At 38.0% G+C, this 14,881-nt stretch overlaps 1 protein-coding gene across 16 annotated transcripts in view; it reads right to left on the bottom strand.

The window, feature by feature from the left end:
• Positions 1 to 14,881, bottom strand: part of LOC144451989 (uncharacterized) — a 148,205-nt gene that overhangs the window by 19,362 nt on the left and 113,962 nt on the right. For 15 of the 16 annotated variants that reach the window (XM_078142944.1, XM_078142935.1, XM_078142937.1 and 12 more), the window contains 3 exons: positions 14,278 to 14,336; positions 11,303 to 11,574; positions 1,108 to 8,382 (listed from right to left, as the gene is read on the bottom strand). In XM_078142944.1, the coding sequence (XP_077999070.1) occupies positions 1,108 to 8,382; positions 11,303 to 11,574; positions 14,278 to 14,336 (7,606 nt within the window). The remainder of the gene's footprint in view (positions 1 to 1,107; positions 8,383 to 11,302; positions 11,575 to 14,277; positions 14,337 to 14,881) is intronic. The other variant, XM_078142938.1, reaches the window with a different exon arrangement.

Raw genomic sequence — 14,881 nt, 5'->3', positions numbered from 1 at the left:
AATTTGTTTTTGTTTTTGATAAATTCTGATTTTTATCCACGATGTATGGCAGAAAGCGGAACTTAGAGTGTATGTTATAAGCAACACTGGCAAGATTACAAATTTTGTCAATGAAATCTCTTCAGAAGCCAGACATTGCAGTCTACATTCATTTCTTTTACAAAATAACACTTGCTTTGTTCTGAAAACAAAAATATCAATTGAACTGAAATAAAAGACAGGTTGAATTTTCAACATTGTTCCATCCTGTGATGAAGCCTTTGGGATTATACATTTCTTTATGAGGTTTCCCAGTTTTTGATAACAAATTTCATATTCCATGAATATTCACAAATATGGGACAACAATTTAATACTTATTCTATATTTATGTTGTGTAATGAAAATAATGGAAGGGTCTGCAGACTTGTCACAGTGTATTTTGGCTGTGGCATAGTTTTCATATTTGTGTTGTTGACTTTTAAAATGCTAAGTTTGTAATCTTGCCATGCATAGCCTTGCCACCAACATCACAAATGGATCATGGGAAGGGAAGAGAAGAGAGTGTGACCAGATGACCTTCGACCTCACAAGACATATGTCTTGGTTAACTTGAGGGCGCTGTAACAATAAATTGGTAAACTCATAGACTACTAATACAGGCAGACATTAAACAAGTGTATCAAAACTTGCAAGCTTGCTATTTTTATCAACAATTAGCATTTTTGTGTGCAAATACCTACAATATGTTGCAAACATTACAAGTACAACTAACACATTGGTTACTTTATATTTCTTAGCATATGATATGGAAGGAAAGGCTGGCAAAATTGAAGGAGGGTAAAAGGTGCAACTATAAGTGTACATTCCATTTAAAGTGACAGTAGGTAGGAGTCTGTATATATTAAAACCACACCATACAGTCGCACCAAATACTGTACAAATTGACAGCAATAATAAACCACTGAAAAAAGAAATATAATACAAAAGTAGAAATATACAGACAACACGGAATGTTCAGGCAAAATAAAACCACTAAAAACTTCCACTGTTGAGCAAATCAATGAGATTTTGATTATAGTAAAATGTAACCACATGCATAAATATAATAACGACGAGGTGTTAAAACCTTTTTGTTTCTCCATTTGTTTGTGTTTTGCTGCTTTTGCCTTCAGTTTCTCAACAGCACTTCGCTCTGTCTTCTTAACTGGTAATGAGGAATATGAAGCTGACTTCTTTCTCAGTGCGGTATCGTTCTCCATTTCATGAGCGAGACGATCAAGCCACATATACGTGTGGCCAGGATTTGTGGGGTATGATGCAGAACTCAAAGCGCTCTCAGAAACCCAGATTTCCCTATTTTTGTCTTTGTGAACTTTATCCCTAATTTCGTCTATAACTTCTCTAGATGGCCCTCCCAAATTTTCCTTATCCTCTGCAATGTCAGGGTAGCTATGATGTCTAGGCAGACTAGTGTAACTAACTTGAATCATTGCCTCCCTACTTGTACTATGTTGGTCGTCATGTTGTTTTTTCAAATCTTTTAGCTCTGCCACAGGGGCTTTTAAGTTGGTATATGAAAATGGTTGCTGATCATGTCTATGAGCGGCAGCCTCCTCGCCATCTCTTAAATCAGGGGAGGACACTGCACATGTAAGATAGGCTAGTTGTCTTGCTCTTAACTTGGCATCTACAGATAAACTTTCATACCTTGACCTAAGTTGGGTGACGGAAGCTTGAGGATCTGCAGTTAGTAAGTCAATTTCTTGCTGACTAAGGTTGAGATTCTCAATACTACTAAGCGTATCAATTATGGATGCATCCTCTGATGGTCTGTTTTGGTCCAAAATCAAAATATCTACATTATTTTCCCGTTTTACAATATTACCGACTGGTTTTTCAATGACTGTGACATCACTCAATGTGCTTGTTCCCGATAGGCTTGGTGTCTGATCATGGGCAGTTGTCATTTGATAGGGCTTGGGGGAGACATTAAAACTTCTGTCATGTACAGGTATTACTCCTGTAGATTTTTGTACTCTTGCAGAGGACTGTTCTGCTGATGATGTGTGTTTGTTTACTGGTGGGGCATATGGTTTGGGTCTGGGATTAAAATCCCGACTGGAACTTCTGGAATGATCTACTTGGACCGTAGGGGAAGCACCACCCGGGGCAGATAAAATTGATGATGGTCTTTCATCTTTGTATTTTGGGCTAATTTCGGGGACATCGGGTATTTGGTCGAGCTTCTGAGTCACATCCCACTTTTGTAATCTACCAAAGTCTGACTGCTGACTGTCTCTTTCAGTCATGCCATCTACTGAAAAACTGCGCCCTGGCCGACCAGGAGAGGCACTAACCTTCCCTGCCATTTCGTCTGGAATTTTAGCTTGTGTATGAGGTAATGAACTTGGGACTTCGCTTTGCAATTTCCCTCCACTTGGCAAGATAGTTCCACTTTGATTTACAGTGAAAGGCCCATTAAAGCTACCTTTAGGTTTTGCATCAGTAGATTTGGCAAGATGAGCTTCAATATTACTATTTTGGCTGGTTTCTAAATGGTCCACTCTGTTCACATGCAAATTTACACTCTGTTCTGGCAAATCAGATGTCTGCTTTGGCATATACCGTAAAGACCTTTCAATCTCAGAAAAGTGTTTTTGTAACTCTTTCACAGATCTTTGCGTCATTTCCACACTATCATGATCAGAAAGTGACGGATCTGGTTGAGGTTCACCTTCAACAACATGGGGTCTGTTTGGGGATAAGTCTCTCACATTTGTATCTTTAACTACGTTATCCGGTTGAACATGTGGTCTATATGCATACACTCTTTGTTTATACTTATCTGTCTGACTCCCAACACTCATACCCCTTCCAGATGAAGGCTTACCGTCTGTAGATATACCAGTAATACGAGCAAATCTTTCTTTGTCAATCTGAATTTGTTCAGGCTTTTTGATAGAATCTCTGCTTTTGAGATTCTGGTGTTGGTCTCGCGAGACAGAACCACAATCAGAGTACTCTGGAGCTGTAGAAGATAGCTCAGAGTACTGTGGTTCAAATTCTGTCTCGCCTTCCCCTAAAAAATGCTTCTTTTTGTATTTGGAATAAGTCTCATAGCCCTCAAAACCATATTTGCCGGGGTCTATACCCTCATCTGGTTTCTCCTTGTCTGTGCTCCTTTCCTGAACCTTTGGTGAACTAGAGTGCTCTTCAGCATTATCATCTTTTGGTACCATATACACATCAAAGGTATAGTACTTTTTCTTTGCTTCCTGTGGTTCTCCGGTAGCCTTATCAGATTCAGTGACAGAAGGGGTATCTTCATTGACTTGTGGTTTTGTTTTTGGGTGGACAATTCCTGTTTTGGTTTCTGGTGGTTTTGGAGAAATCCGAAGATTTGCTTCTTGAGGAGTGATTTCTGCTTTTGGTTCAGCATGCTTTGTAGGAGTGACAACCATTGCCTTCGGTGGAGCAACATTGTCACTTTTGAATTGTTGTCCTAAATCTAGTGGCATAGAAGTAAGCTTATCTGATGAACTAGGACTATGCATATCATTCATCTCACTAATTGGCAATTCTGCTCTAGGATCATCATCTGTTTGTGTGGATTGAGTACACATCTGTGGTGGGGGCATACTATATTCTTCTCTGCTACTAGGTGTCCATCTGCCAGGTGGCTCATACCTTCCTTTTTGGGCAAGCCTTGGTTCATCCCTAGAAGTATACTTTTCTCGGACAGGAGGCGCAGGACTCGCGTGATCTCTCTTTTGATACCTGTCCTGGCTGGGATGGGGAAGCCCCGTCCCTTCTCGATACAATGAACTTTCTTTGACAGGTTTAACATGCCCATCCTTGCCTTTATATGGATATCTGTCTTGAACAGACTTGGCTATCTTGTCCATATCTTCATGTGAATATCTGTCCTGGACAGATCTGGTACGTCCATTGCCATTTCTTTGCAGGTACTTCTCTTGGACAGGTTTAGCAGATCTACTTTCATCCCTATATGGATATCTGTCTTGGGCAGGTTTTCTAGAGCTGAAGCTTTCTGACAATGGTCTTGGAGGTTTAGTTTTTGGTTGTTCATCTGCTTTTGAAAAGCTATCAGACAGTGGTCTAACTCTGCTTGACACATACGATGGTCTTTGTCGCATTTTTGCTTGCTGGAACTCTGGGCTACTGAATTTTAATTTCAGTTCAGCAGTCTGTTTGGCACGTAGGTATGCAGACTGACCTTTGTGACCAAACACATCCTTTTCAGTCGAATCTCCTTCAGAACCTGTTCGCTCCTCTTCAGGTGAATGGACTTCTGGCGATTTCTTGGCAAGAGTGTAATGATGTCTCTCAGGACCTTTGCTGAAACCTCGCAAATCTTTTGGTGCTGAGTTTTCTTTGGGGCTGTTGTAATATTGCTTGGGTTCTGACCTCCCTGGGCTATATCCTGTTTGCATATGGACGGATGAATCATCAACTCTACCTACAGTCTCTGCCCTTCTTGAAGTTAACTGAGACTTGCTCCGGACACTTGAAAGTTCTTCTGTTTCTATCTTAGTATCGAAATCATCATCTCTGTATTTACTATATTTGGAATGGTCCTGCCCATCTATTTGTCCATGTCGTTTGCCACGCAAACCTGGTCCAGTAGTTGCACTGACCCGAACTTCTCTTGTTATCTTGGACCTTGGCAATGGATCATCCATTGGTGACTGTCCTCCTTGCGAATCTCTTGAAATTTTTCCAGATATTCCTTCTTGAGCATTATAAGATTCCTGTTCCCTTTCAAACATTTTTGTTCGTGAACTTATCCCACCTCGTGTTGGAGTCTCTCCTCTTGTATTGTATGATGAGTTTGCCTGCTCATTACCTTGAGATCTATCAGTATAGTCTTTGCCCATTTTCTCCTCTTGCTTCTTTAGCAAGTAAGGTGGCCCTTGTATTGGTGTTGATGATGACCTCTTTAATTCTGTTCCATAATGGCTATCTTGATAATGCAAGCCTGCAGCATTTTCAAATCGGTCTCGGTGAGCAGCCACACCAGTTGGAGTCTCTGGTTTCTCTCTACCATATGTATCATCTATTCTGTCTGATCTTCTGTACTTATCCCCTTGTGAATCTGATGGGAAAGGACCTTCTGCCCTCTTCCTACTCAACAGACTGCCTTCACTGACTGCTTTACCCCTGAGAGATGTTAAAGTAGTAGGAGTTTGAACATTATTGCGTACAGGTTTGTCATCTGTTGATTGGAAACGATCTGGTGTATGTGATCTGTTTCCCCGAGAAAACCCAGTTGACGGACTGTCTTCCCTTCTTGTACCCAGCCTGTCATCTGTGGCATGAAGACGGTTGGGTGAATACCTATTTCCTTCCATGCTTCTTCCAGATCTATCATCTCTAGGTCTATTATCTCTATTTGGGGAAATCTCTGCTGTATTTCTCAATCCTGGTTGCTGACTTCGTAGTGACTCCCTTTGGTTCTCTGGTTCAACCTTGAATCTGTCTGACTTTTCGCGTACTCCTCTTTTAGGTGGCACAGATTGATACCTGTCTTCATCATCATTTTGGTATCTACTTGGTTTCATGTCTGACTTCCTACCTGCAGAGTCAGATCTGTATCTATCACTGGATGAGTAGGGAAGCTTATCAGACTCTTTACGATATTGTCTTTCAGGAGACCGTCTTCCAGGTGACTGGCTACTGCTTGCATATTCTGGTTTGAATCTATCACATTTATCAGCTAATTTGTCAGTTTCTGTATAATAAGCTTGATCTCTTACTTCTTCCCTACTTCTTGTAAGTTGGCCTCTATCTCCTCTTACTTCCTCCCTACTTCTTGTAAGTTGGCCTCTATCTCCTCTTACTTCCTCCCTACTTCTTGTAAGTTGGTCCCTCTCTGGTGTTTTCCTACCATATCTGTCTTCTTTTGGTTGTTCATACTGCTCTCTACCTCTGCTGCCAAGAGTAGGTTGACGTACTGCTGCCACTATTTTCTCTTGTACAACGTTTTCTTTCTCCATTTGCCTATCTCCTTTTGCAGTAACAGGGCTTTTTGGCAGGCCGGGTGTTGATGGTGCACTTCTCTTTCCACTGACCATGTCTGTATAAGGAGTGTGCCTTAGACTAGATTTATCTACTAATGGCACCTTTTCTGAGGTGTGACTAGGTGTGACATATTTCACTTGGTGAAAGTAATTTGGATCAACTAGTGGAACTTTCTGTGCTCTGTGTGGTCTGATTGTGTCAAACCCAGCCTTTGCCATATGGTCCATCTCTTCATATTTGTTTTGGATGAGGCCAACTCGATCATCTTGTATATGAACTTCTACTGGAATGCGAGACAGCTTGTACTGAAGTCGTTCGTGAAGATGCTGGTCAATATCCTCATAATATCTGTGGAGGTTATTCACTGTACCGGCATGTAAAAAGTCACCAGGTTGATACCTTGGTGTGGACATGCTACTGCCTTGTTCGAGTTGGGAATAGTATCTGTAGAGATCACCTACATGATAGTACCTAAGTTGAAGGTCAGAAGCTCCTGAACTACGCCTAGATCGTGAGGTAAGTGAACGATCAATATTGGGCTCCTCTTTAACACCTCTCTCTAAATCTGAAAAATGCTGGTACAATTCCCCAGCATCTCTTTCCCTATGAATCAAACCAGTATCTTTATCTCTCCGCCATCTAACCCTTGCAACTCTGTTAGGATCTAAGAGCGGATCATCTATATGAAGAGCTGCTCTTTCTAATTCTTCATAGTATGCTAAGGCATCATCAAATTTTTGCATACTTTCATCTGATGGCATATACTTATGAATGAACCTCTTGGTTTGTCTGTGATGTCTGTATTCCAAAACATGATCAATCTTTAAATAGAAATCTTTCAAATCAAGATATTTCCTACTTCTTCTGGATGCATGGTAGATTCTATCTGCATAATCATGATATGATTTAGCATCAAATGCAGGAGACTTAATCACACCAGCCCCATGCTTGTTTGCAACCTTTGATAGGTCTTCTTGGGACATTGCTCGTCTGTCACTTGGGATATAATTACGAGCGTTGGGCCTTTCACTGTAGGGTTCAATGTAGAAGTCATCTTGAGATCGTCTTTTTTCTCTGTGCATTTCTTTAGGTTCAGATCTCCTGTACTCAGAAGCATCATCCCATCTACCCTTCCCTATTTTGTCTATATTCTGGGGGTCAGAATACCCATAGCCTGATCCAATACGAGAGTTCAACTGCCCATGATCATCTTGTGCTCGTCTATCCCTACGAATCTCATAGTCATTTCTATCTCTCAAATTTCTTGCTTCCTGCCTGTCTTCTTGGACCCCCCACTCTTCCTCCCTACTGCCATGCATATCATTATCATTATGCCGACTCTGCTGCAGGCTTCCCTCACCTCCATATGTATTTGGTCTTGTTTGGGCCCTTAATCTTTCTCTACTCCCAGTACTTTCATGATAAGGCTGCTGCCTTCTGTAGTAAAATTCGTCATCATCAATGTCTGCCGAATTACTATACATTGGACTTCCGCCAATCATTGGTTTAGGGTTACGAAATACTCCTTTAGGCATGAGAATTTGATCTGTGAATATCATGTGTTCTAATTTTCCAAACTTTTCCTCTGACACTGCGATGTCAATATCTCCAAATTTTTCTTGCAAATCATGCAGTATATTTTCATCAACAGCACTTCTATCATATCCATCCCAATCAAGACCTTGCTCAGAAGTTGAATAATCAGACTCGGAAGCAACATACAGTGTTTCACACTGATTGACTGAAGGAACAGCTTCAGATGTCACATTACTCTCAATATTGACAACATTCTCATGTAGTTTGCTGTTCATAATTCGTTGAATTTCCAAAGACTCATCAGAGGATACTTTTTCTATATATGTTTCATCTTTCTTTTTATCTAAATCCACACTGTGGTACTTCTGATCCTCAAGCTTCCCTTCAGGATAGTCAGTGACTTCTACTTGAGTACCCTGATCTTGCTGCTCTGTATGATACCGAAAGCCTTCATTTTCTGCATCAATATCAAGCATGCAAGCTTTCATAAAACTAAACTTATGATTTGGATTAACAAGAACTGGCTCTACAGGAGACTGTTCTTTGCTACTGCTCACACTGTCTTGTGGAATTAATTTCAGAAGGTCTGATGACTGAGCTGCCATTTCTGCCCTCATAAATGAAAACTTCCCCCCACTTTGAGCACATTCCTCCTTCGGAACAGCTTCCCCTGACATTTCCGAGGCAGCTGTGTTATTGTCTGTAAGTCTATGTCTTATGTTTCTGTATGTTTCACAGTTACGGACTAAGTCATGAAAAAGATTATTCCTGCTTTGAGGGTTAGGCCAGCATGTTAGTGTGGCTAACTGAGCATCATAGCTGTCTGTGTAGTTTGGAGAGAATGGCAGAACATAATGAGGGTGTTAGTATGAGTGAACATGACATGAATGACAGCTAGCAAAGAGAATGGCAACCATGATTAGTAATGTAAATAGCAGAAGTCATGTTTAATAGCAATCTGCACTTCAGTATTGCATTACGATTTTTATAAACCGTGATTGAGGAGAGCTGTCTTTCAAAACTATATAGTATGAAATATGTTTTTTTTTAAATTCAAGGCCCAATCATCTTTTGTGTTCACAGTAGAGTCAGTAAATATGTATTAATACCTGTTGTTATTAGCATGGTGATGTGGGATGATGGTAGCATTCTGTATGTACACTGTATAAAATATGTAATACCTACTGTTCAAAGTCTTCATAGAAGACACAGTGCCCCTCCAATACTTTACTTCTATGTGACTGAATGGTGACATGGTTTAAAAGAAATTTAAGCGGCAACAAATAATACTAAAAAGTGTGTGATATGTAGGAAATGGCTGGATTTTGATAAATGACCCCGAGGGTTACATTTGAAGTCAAAGGTCAAGGTCTCAAAAGAAAGTTTACATCTAATATTATCGAGACAGACACTTCAATGGAGTCTCAATATATTAAAGTTTTGACTTGTGCAGTAGTATGTTGATTTGCTACTCCCAATATGGCCACCAGTCAGTAAAAAGTGGTATTAGCACTAATATACATAATCCTTATGTATATTTTTCTTCTATATTACTTGTGGAGATGATTTAAAAGAAATTGGCAACAAAGAAATAAGACAAATGGCTGGATTTTGATATTTGACCCTGAAGGTCAAGGTCAAATGTCAATTTCTTAAGAGCAAACTTGTACCAAATAATAGGGGATAGACACTTGAATGGAGTCTATAAGTATTATAGTTTTTGAGTTATGTCGTACATATTGATTTTTAACTACAAATATGGCAGCCATTCGGTCAAAGTTGCATATGTCGCGAAACAAAGTGACATGCATATGTCCAAAATGACATGCCATCTTCGTGCCCGGTTTGAAAGAAATTGGCCATTGCATGTCTAAGAAATAACATTTCATGGATGGACGGATGGACAGACACATGCATGCACTGACAGACGGACAAATCCCATTGTAATAGTCCCCCCCCCCCTCGGGACACTAAATATGACTTATTTTTTGGTGCAATGCAATGCAATCCTTCTTATAGCCACAGTATAATCTACAAGATACGCCATGTATAAATCAACTACGCAATAAATGAGAAAAGTACACATGTATAAATAAACTAAAAACACACAACATCACATAACAACTGACCATGAGTATTTCCTGTATGGGCTATATCCTGAAGGTACTAACTTTGCATATAGCACTTTTAAAACTGTATCTCTACCTCTGACATTTTCTTGTGACAATAATTGTGACTACCATGGGGACTGCACCACACTGCAGTTTTAACAGGGTGTGTACCTCAAATACATAACAATTATGACAGCTCTTCCCAATACACAGACTAAGGATTACTACACAATTACACACACTACAAGATACAAGTGAACAGTTGATTACTTTCTTAAAGTCAACGACAAATTGTAACAGTAGAAACATGAAGGGTATTTTTATTGTAAACATGTTACATCAATATGTCCTACAAGACCTCATATTTGGGATATATGAGAATATAATTATATCAGTTCTGAATTCCATTGCTAGAACAGCTGTTTCCAAATAGCACTCCGAGTGACCAAACTATACAATGTTTTGTCTTTCTAATCTCACTTATCTCCAAACAGCACTCCTAGTGTCCAAACTACACAATCTTTTGTTTTTCAGGCAAACCAGACTGTTGTATATTATGATCCTACTTTACCATTTGTAAAAGAGGGACTCACACAAGAAAAATGATCAACTGTTCACTAGAAATACAGTCATGCATTAACATCTATTTTTATATTGCTAATAGCACGTTTCGAATTATAAAAAGATCATTAACATTACTTAGGTTAATTACTAAGTTCATAATTTATTTACATAGTTAGGAAATTGTATTTGGCACTCTCTAGCTGTTATTTAATATTTAAAGCTGCTATTAAAAAAATATGAATTTTTTTAAAAATACAGTTCAAGTTAATATTACTTAAGTGACACAAAAATGTATTTCTTAAGGTGTATATATGTGTTATTTTGAATTCAATAAGTGTTCATATGCAAATTTCATGTTCTTCAGGTACTTCACTATTAACTTTGAATGTGTTATAAATCTCCTTCACTTATTCTACACCCATTATTCAATGGTTTCATGATTAGGACTTCATATTAATATCAATTGTTACACTATTTTCACGATAAAATCATAACTATATCTCTTTATTGCTTCTAAAGAATGGATAAATTGATTGAATGACTATATCAGCTGCAGTACTGTTGTGCAAAAAGAGACTTTACCAGAGACCACCAAACAGAACAAGTTCAACAACACAGACCATGACCCAGACAGAACAGAAGGCATAAAAACCGATTCACCACTTTAACACCCATTATACAACATGGATCAGACAAAGTTGGCAAGAAAGAAAGATCAGTGGCACCATAACCCCATGAGTGCAATGCATGCAAGGGTTCAAGATTATTTATCTTGATGCGGGTTGTGTAACTAACAAATTGTACAGCAAGCCAGTCATAATTGAAAACAGTACACAAACTAAAACTTTCTGAGGAGTCAACAATAGCAGAAATGGAAGATCAAGGCAAGTGAATCAAAGAAACTTTCTTTAAATTTAAATATTGCAAATGCGATTTTAAATACACATCACTACAATCTGACACACACTGACTCAATCTGGGCTGCAGAATTATGCAAATTTTGCATCAGTGAGGGCAATGACAAGCATTACTTTTACATTAGATGGATTAGATGAAATTGCATCCTACCTAATTCTTCATCAGATTGTCTCAGTCCATGAATTGGGATTTCAGCTCCTTTCTGTATGTCTCTGTATAAATCATGTTGTGTGATTGGTGGTGGTGACTGGACTCGGTTCGGTGAAGGTTGAGGTGACAGATGTTGCCTATCTGGCGGTGGCTGATGTTGTTGTTGGTGTTGTTGTTGATGTTGTTGTTGTTGTTGTTGCTGATGATGATGTCTTGGTGACACAGGCTCTGCTCTTCTGAAACTTGCTGGCAATGTCTGACTACCACTGCTACTGTAGTAGGAGAATTTTTTTTTTTTTGTTAATATTCACTCACTTTGTTAATTCATTTCTTCACTAATTCATTCATTCATTCATAACTTACTGACACAAACTCTACAGACACATTATGTTTTCAGTCAGTCAGGCTTCAGAACCCAAGTATAATTACAGATTATGATGAAATATTCCTATATTATTTTAAATCAGCATAATCTATATTTGTTATCATTAGACAAACCTTGTCACCATTCAACATTCTTTTCCTTTTATTATAATCAACTAATTGCAATAAGCTATTCTTGCCTTGTGTTTTCCTCACATTCACATAATGGTTTCTACTATTTTACTAAATACAGGACATCCCTGTAGACAACTGCAGAACAGACCTAATAGGGAACTTGCAAGCCTGCCATGTTGAATGTTGCATCATGGGAAATGTGATAATAAATGCTTACGAATTGGTATTGTAAACAATACTGTTACATTGTTTGCAACCACGAATGATCAATTCATAGTTACCATGACCATTCTGGGAGGGTTTTTTTTATCGGTAGCTCTAGATTAGGTATTATGATAACCACAGATAATCCCATAGTCCTTTGTGTCTGAGCATGCTCAGTCTGGATTGCAAGTTCCAAATTTGGACTTTTGTCTGCCAATGTTAAGGACGGCCATTTTGTACATTTATAGGCCGTAACAAACCTAATGTCAACAAAATTATTTTTATTTAGAATGTGATTCCTGAAATCAACCTTTCATCTCTTAGTGGTATATGGACAGCCATTTTGTCCATCCATCTATTGATTGTAACAAAACCTATTTTCAACAAACTGTATAACGAGTTCCCTTAAATCTAAACTTAGAAAGTATTTCCTCCAAACCAAAGGTAGGCTTTCATCTAATGGTATAGACACCCATTTCATGCACTTAGACTGTATAAACAAAACCCACTTTCAACGAAATTATCTTTTATAACATGTGTTCCTCAAATCCAAACAAATATAGCATTTCATCTTTATATGGCATGGAGAGTAAGCCATTTTGTGCATATCTAGACAGACTTCCACACTTTTTACTTCGACTTTGCCGTTTGTAAATTTTGACTGGCAATTATTTAGGGCTGGTTCTGAGTCTCTGATAATAAGAATAGACTAGTGGAACACTGACCTTCACAGTATCATATACTTTAATAGTTTAGTTATAGAAATATGCTTTTGTTACGGCTATAACCAGTGACGAGATAGAGGCTTTTAGAATTTAATTTGAAAAGGCTTAGTAAAGGCATATGGCAATTACTAGTATATGTATTATTTAGATGTTTGGTCGAATATCAGCAAACCTAAATTATATGCCATTTTATACTTTTAGTTTAAATATTCATGAAGAGAAAATTCAGACGCGTACATGGTCCACTAAACCTTTATCAAAATTTAGAGAGGAACCCTGGTAAAAATTCCAGGAAAAGTTAAGGCATTCAATACTGCCCTTATCAAAAACACTGACAGTATGTACATATATTTGTAGAACAAGATTCTGCTGAACAAGTTGATTGCATTTGTAGTACACAATTCTACTGGACCTACCAGCATATAATGCTTACCTTGCTAGCCATCTGATCTATTCTTAAACAGTCTTTTATTTGGAATTATTTATGGCATAATGGGTATAGAGAACCATACATGCTTCATTAATATTCATAATCCTAATATTTATTGTAATTTCATCAGTGTAATTTATGATTAAAAGTATGACTAACGAATGTTGCAGGTTGATGTGCATATATCAAACACACTGGACATTAAAATAGAATATCAATTTTTTAAAAATGTTATATCAATTGATAATAAGTTTAGTTGGTTTCAGTAAAGTTACTAACTCACTGGTCTGTGAATATTTGATATCAGTATCAAATCAGATTCATAAATATAGATGCAATTAATCAAACCCACAGTAGACCTGATGTCTTGTATGGGCATGTTTGTTTATAAAATACAGACTGAACTATTTCAGGACATTATTGAAAACAGGTCAGGTGAAAAGTGACTGTGATAACTTAACTGAAATATATGGCAGATACTGACACAGAATGTGAACAGTTACCATGACACATATAGATCTGAAGATATGGCTATGCACTGAGCTAATTTTGGAAACATGGTATTGGTCACACCCACACCCACACAACCACACAACCACACAACCATATCAGCTCACGGCAATACAATGGTATTAAAGCAGATAGTACGTATAAAGTGCAAACTCAACACTGTGCAAAATAATTTTGATTGTAAAATTAGGTAGGCGACTAGAAGCCCATTCCAAACCCCAACCCCTAACACCCCCCCCCCCCCCACACACACACACACACATCCCATTCAACTCTTCTCCCTCTCTCCACACAGGAATTCTTCCATGACATATATATATGAAACCTGCATAAACCAATGAGTCACATCACTGGTCTCACCCTTTCATAGTGACACATCGTTTCATACACACAGTGACACACACATACACTACAGGGTGACTAACCAACTCCTAATACAGACAAAGACACACCCATTATTTCATGCACATATTGACAGAAAATCCACGACAACACCCACAACTGGTGACATGGCAACCAAAATAGAACAAATTACCAGTAGAAATGTATAAATACAAAGCAAGATTAACACAACCATGATACAGTGAAATTTACAATAAAATACTTACTATATGGGAGTCTTCACTGATTCTATCTTCTCCAGGGGAGGATTGTACATATGCGCCGTCTACAACACAAAAATATCACACCATATGACAATCAACCTTCTAGTAATGGGTTCTAAATTTGTACTGTATCAGTTACTATTATCCAAAGAACACTAGCACAGCTTAATAATACACAATGCTTATGCAAACATCGCCCTCGGCAACATATCATGTGCATTGAACTGTTTAGTATGTTTTTGATCTCTCGCCTCCAGTAATGTGAAGTGTCAATTTGATATTTTAATGCTACAAAGAACACAACTAAATTAAATTGTTACTATCGTTAAAACTGACACTCGTCAACTCGTATTCAGAATTATCCATATGACATTACCAGTCACTGTGCAATAACTATTTTCAAGAACATTATAAATAAGATCCTGGAAGTGAAAGCTTTTTGCTTTTAAATTGTTTTTATTACAGAGTTTGTGAAACTTGGTATCATTTTCAAGTGAACTTGGTAAGCACATAATTAGAGTATATCTGTTTTATAGATTAAAGTAATTAATTTTATTTATTTTGTTCTGTTCCTGTTAATCTGGATGCCAATGTGGTGTCTAACTAA

The sequence above is a fragment of the Glandiceps talaboti genome, chromosome 22, assembly GCF_964340395.1.
Source record: "Glandiceps talaboti chromosome 22, keGlaTala1.1, whole genome shotgun sequence".
NCBI classification, from domain to species: Eukaryota; Metazoa; Hemichordata; class Enteropneusta; family Spengelidae; genus Glandiceps; species Glandiceps talaboti.
Note: the sequence above shows the minus strand (reverse complement) of the source record. Positions and strands in the feature narration are given on the sequence as shown.